At 48.7% G+C, this 5,263-nt stretch overlaps 1 protein-coding gene across 1 annotated transcript; it reads right to left on the bottom strand.

Annotated features, from left to right (window-relative positions):
- Nucleotides 1-576: 576 nt before the first annotated feature.
- EMH_0060050 (DnaJ domain-containing protein, putative) lies at nucleotides 577-4,062 on the bottom strand (the record flags this gene model as incomplete). Its single annotated transcript, XM_013497742.1, has 10 exons — nucleotides 577-609; nucleotides 825-1,018; nucleotides 1,114-1,206; nucleotides 1,304-1,462; nucleotides 1,641-1,743; nucleotides 1,888-2,113; nucleotides 2,235-2,411; nucleotides 2,779-2,986; nucleotides 3,214-3,406; nucleotides 3,505-4,062. 10 exons carry the CDS (start codon nucleotides 4,060-4,062, stop codon nucleotides 577-579), a joined length of 1,944 nt encoding a protein of 647 aa, XP_013353196.1.
- Between the last annotated feature and the right edge of the window lie 1,201 nt (nucleotides 4,063-5,263).

Consider the following 5,263-nt stretch of genomic DNA (forward strand, 5'->3'; position numbering starts at 1 on the left):
CAATCTAAAGAGCTGAAAAANAACTGGGCAATGCGCAGCTTTTTGGCTGTGCTTTCTGCTGCTGAGGACTGCAATCTAAAGAGCTGAAAAATACGTCCCTCAAAGTAGTTGTAGTCAGCCGCATGCATTCGTTGAAACGAAGTTCCAGTTGAGAACAAACGTGCCTGAGGCTTGTTAGTTCAAGTGCGTACACGCACTCAAACTGAAACGTTATAATTAATTTCTGATTGGCTCAGAAACACCAATACCTTCAAAGTTCAACATTATTTAGGGTTCGGGGACGCCCCGCAAAAGCCGGAAAACGGCTTAAAACACTATCTTGCGACAAAGCAACGCTTCGAATGTCACTTTACTCTATGGGCATCGCCTTGTCTACCAATGCAAAGCCTATATATCAGCCACTACGCTGTGTCGGCAATGCAAAACCACCTCCGCACCATATTGTTCCCAGGGATTCATACGCCGCAAATTTCCTCTGGTGCAGATCTCTCTCTGAGAAGAGAGCCACCATGAGCGACAGAACTGGGCAGAGGAAGGCAAGCGAACGCATTGCATTAGGCCCAATCGCCCGCATTCTTAAGCCGAAGAAACTTGCGAATTTGCGGTGGCCTGAGATATGCACACAACACCTAAACTGTAAAACTTCATGGTGAATGTCGTGATNGCGAATTTGCGGTGGCCTGAGATATGCACACAACACCTAAACTGTAAAACTTCATGGTGAATGTCGTGATTTTGTCGCCTAAGCTTAGCCTCGGAAAGCGGACGATTCGCGAATGTCCTAATGTTAAAAGCCACATGCGTTTTGACGGTGCAGGACTCACGGTAACGCCATCATTCTTCTTTGGCTCTGTCGCTGAGGCTGGCGCTTCAGCGGATGTCTCGGCCTCCTTTGCATCCTCCTGCTTTGTAGCAGCTGTTCCGTCCGTATCGATAGATGCCTTTTTCCTTACAACTTTTGGAGCTTCGTCTAGGTCAAACTCTTCTTCTTCGTCACTGGAGTTGACGCACACATCACCTGCGAACACACAGGCCGCAGAATACAGTTTGTACACGATTTGCTGTCTACGACAAGTAAACGTGTGGACCCTAAGCAATGCTGATAGTATGTACCGAGCATCTGTTGGAAGAGAGTCGGCTCCTCATCCAGCTTGACATCTTCCGGATGCACGAAAACTTCGCGAGGCTTTTCCTCGGGCGTGTATACTGCAAAACCGTGCGCACACATGTAAGAAGTCAAATTTGAAGCACCTTTACGAAAATCCGAGGGATGTTCAAGCTTTCATATTGGGATATACTTTACCTCTAAATTCCGCATCAATTGTGACGTCGACTCCCGCATAGGAATCGCAACAAGCGACAACTGTCACCACGTTCTTGCCAGGCCTTCCAACTCTAAACTGTAGACTTTCTCTGACTACCCTCTCCAAGTTTCTAGATTTTACAAAACTAATTAGACGCCCTGTAACACAGTGCAGTACAAACACAAAGCAGNCTCCAAGTTTCTAGATTTTACAAAACTAATTAGACGCCCTGTAACACAGTGCAGTACAAACACAAAGCAGAACATCACATTTAACTTGAACTCAAAACTAGCTCCACCTGAAAACAAGCTATACCATAACTGTTCCGCGACCTACCTCCACCAGCACCGTCGCCCTTTTCCTTTAGGAATAACCACCACTCTTCGTATTTTGGTTCTTGGAAGTACGGTGCATGCACCGCTCCAGCAGCTTCGCCTTCCTGTTACCGCCACCATACATGCGAAGACACTTTACACATGCGTAGCTGTGCATTTCCCTAAACTTCGACCCATCGAAAGCCTGAAGTAGCATGCTGCAGAAGAAAACAGTGCTTCTAAGATTAGCTGCATCGCGCCTATCGTACCTTCAAATTTTTCCGTATCAGCGTAATGCGGCACGTCGCTACATCACCGACGACGATTTCTGCCTCGTCGTCCACAATTACGTCCACTCGGAGTTCAATATTGGGAACATGGTCACAAAAGGCCTGAATGTCAGCTAGTTGTTCCTTTGACATATCTACGGTGCCTCGCCGTTCCTCCCCCTCTTGACGTAAGAAGTCGCCCAGCTCGCGAATAACATGCTTTCCCCTGAACGTCCACACATGCACTTCGGTCCAGAGATTTCGCAAACACGACCCAGAAAGTACTGTTCAACAGTCAACTGTCGTGGCAACAGGTTGCCCATGATGAGAGCGCGGCCTGTTCTCACCGATGACAGTGGCGAACAACGTCCTCATCAAAGTGAGGAATTTGTAACAGTGATTCCGTCCTCCCATTGATGGCTTGAACCAGGCTACGCCGGAACTCCAAGACGGAGTCAGCAGTCATGAACCAATCGCTGAGAACGGAAATCTCCATCATGCACTGCGTTATCGGCAGCGAGTCCCTGCAGAAACAGCAAATAGCAAAGCATACGTGCACGCCCTGACACACAAAAAGTCACAAACGTGGGGAATATAGCAGTGAATTTGTATTCCACGTGCAGCTTTCGGCTGCATGCCACCTACTTAAGGAGTTGGTTTAACTCGTTCCGAAGCCGTGGGCTCATTAGCTCATGCAGCCGTTGCATGTGAGCGTTGATCAGGTAGCAGTTCCTGTCCGCAAGCAGCGCGTACACAGGACAGAAGAAATGCGCAATGGCAGTCCCCGCGGATCCCGTTATGGAGAGCTTTCAGCTGTGAAGTGGACTGACGAGTGCAATACAGAGCAACAAGGGCTAAAAGCGGTGCTGCAGGGAGGCGGGGAAGGCACACCTGACGATCACAGGCATTGTGAATATGCGTTTTTTCGTCTCTACAACAGCATCACATATCTGTTGCATGTCCTTGTCATCGTCGCGTTCGATCTTCATTGCGCGACTCTCTCCGCTAGCAGCAAGCAGCTCCGGCAAGTTCCTAATACGTGTGCCTTCCGTCATCACATGCGTGAGGAATTGCACCGTATCAACCATGACTCCGTTAGCTGCAAAGTACAAGTGCACACTACATCAGCAGCAGATGAACAATATGCTGCGAAATGCTCATGAAGAGCGGCCCATCCCCGCGGCCGGAAGGGTGCTGAGTGCAATTCCTTTGCCCGCAGTGGATGCAACACGCAAGGCACTGTGCTCACAGAAATGATATGCTGCTGGAACGTGCATCGCAAGTAAACCAGAGTAGAGCTGCACCTGCGGTTGTGGGTAAACTTACGAGCATATTTCTTCTGCCGCTGATAGTAGCAGAGGAAAATCATGGGCAATACGACAAGAAGGAATAGAAAGAAGAACGAGAGGACGAAAATTTGATTGGTTTCTTCAACTAAAAATCTTGGAAGCCCGACACCGATCTTCATGCCGCCGGGACCGTCGGGGTTTCCGTATTTTTCGTAGTTCTTTTTGGCCACCTAAAGAAGAAGAAAAAGACAAATTCCGTCGAGTAGTGTCGAGAACACCCGAAAGAACGCGGAAAGCTGTGTGATGGTCCGTTTTTCCTGGTGCTTACTTCGTCCGTTAGTGCCTGGTAGGCCTTGGCGATCATGATGAATCTGGCGCCCTGAGTGGGGTCATTGACGTTTTTGTCTGGGTGGTATTTGAGAGACATGAGACGGTATGCCTTTTTGATTTCCCGCTGCGTTGCTGACGGGCTGACGTCGAGGATTTCGAAGGGGTCGAAGGTCTTTATACTCTGAACGTCCTGCAGGTTGCGGCAGATCAAGACGAAGCCCAGCCAGCATATCATGAGAGCACCGAATTCAATGAGCCGCCCCTTGGTGAGAAAGCGGGTACGAAATAGAGAAAGTTTCTTGTGAAGTTCAGCCCGTTGCGCGACGCATGCACGGCACTGGCAGTATTTGAATTTCGAGCCCACGGCAGAGGTTTCGGGGTACTTCTGCCGGTAGGCGTTGGACACGGCGAGGCATTTTCGGAAGAAAAAGAAACTCCAAGGAATTAATATGCAGACAGTGACGCTGCATAAGAAGAACATAAAAGCATTGTCGTCATAGTCTAGCAGATTCTCTCGCTGCTCGTCTTTCGTGAACGTGTCCCGAAACTGCGACATTTTCTCTTGCACCCCTCCCCCCCAAGCTTCGACGCGGGGCTGAGAGAGCGAATCTTTGAACAGAAATCTCCAGACGAGATCTAAAAACTATCAAACGGCGCTTTCGGCAGCGGCAGGGGAGCAGCAGTCAGCCGCCGGCTGAACCATGGGGAGTGCTGTAGTGCTGGGCACTGCAATAAGACGGGAAATTCCAGAAACTGCAGGAGAAAAGGAAAAGAAATAAGTTAACGTAGAAACGAGTTCAATTACATACGAATCTAGCAACTGGCTCATCCCTAGGACTAACAAGACACTGGTGGCAATATTTGGGGCTGGATAAGCCCGTGTGCAACATGTAGAAACGTGAAAAGAATACACATTTCTGAGTTTGTTTCAGTCTTTGTGTTTTTTAGGAGTAAACTTTGTTAAATTCTGTACTAATGTGTGCAGGTTTTCGTCCATAGACAGTTCGCCTGTTCACGTTTTCATGCATAGGTGATTTGAATACGATTGAACATAGGCGCAGGCAGTGCCGCCTGACGTGTTTCTTTGTGCTTCAGCGGGGCTCAGAGTCTCAGTATTAACTCTCAATAAACTTCTCTTGCGAAATGCATTTAAAAACGCGAATTCCATCGTTATTTCCAGTCGATAGCCCTCGACCAGCACATCCGCTGTAGCCTTGGGTGTGTAAACTTNAATTCCATCGTTATTTCCAGTCGATAGCCCTCGACCAGCACATCCGCTGTAGCCTTGGGTGTGTAAACTTTGTGTGTGTATTCCTCCGTGTGTGCACGCTGGCCACTAAGGGCCAACCAAACACTCAACAGTTGTCTATAGTGTTAACACATGCAGCACGAGGGCTTAGTTGAGGATGCATGTGAAGTTTTGTTGCAGAAAGCTTTGCGGCGAGGTACACTGCAATGGGCATCAGCCCGCCCCCTCTCCTCGGGCCCCAGGCTCACCTGTTGACTGGAGGAGAAACCAGCTGCATTAGCAAACTCTTATTTTAAGTGTTTCACTTCTTTTGCATCTCTCAGCTGTACTCAAATAAGACCGAGGGCTTGTGTTACAGCCCCGCGTAGCTACTCTGATGAGGTGGCTGACACCTGCTGGTGTTGTAGCAGCAAGTTGCTGCTTTCCACTGCTTTATTTGCAGCTATTTAATTTCAGCTTCTCAAAACCCAAATAGCAGAAAACGGTTGACACCACACGAGGGTTGCTG

This window comes from Eimeria mitis, genomic scaffold (genome assembly GCF_000499745.2).
Source record: "Eimeria mitis Houghton genomic scaffold, Emh_scaff2898, whole genome shotgun sequence".
In the NCBI taxonomy this organism is placed as follows: Eukaryota; Apicomplexa; class Conoidasida; order Eucoccidiorida; family Eimeriidae; genus Eimeria; species Eimeria mitis.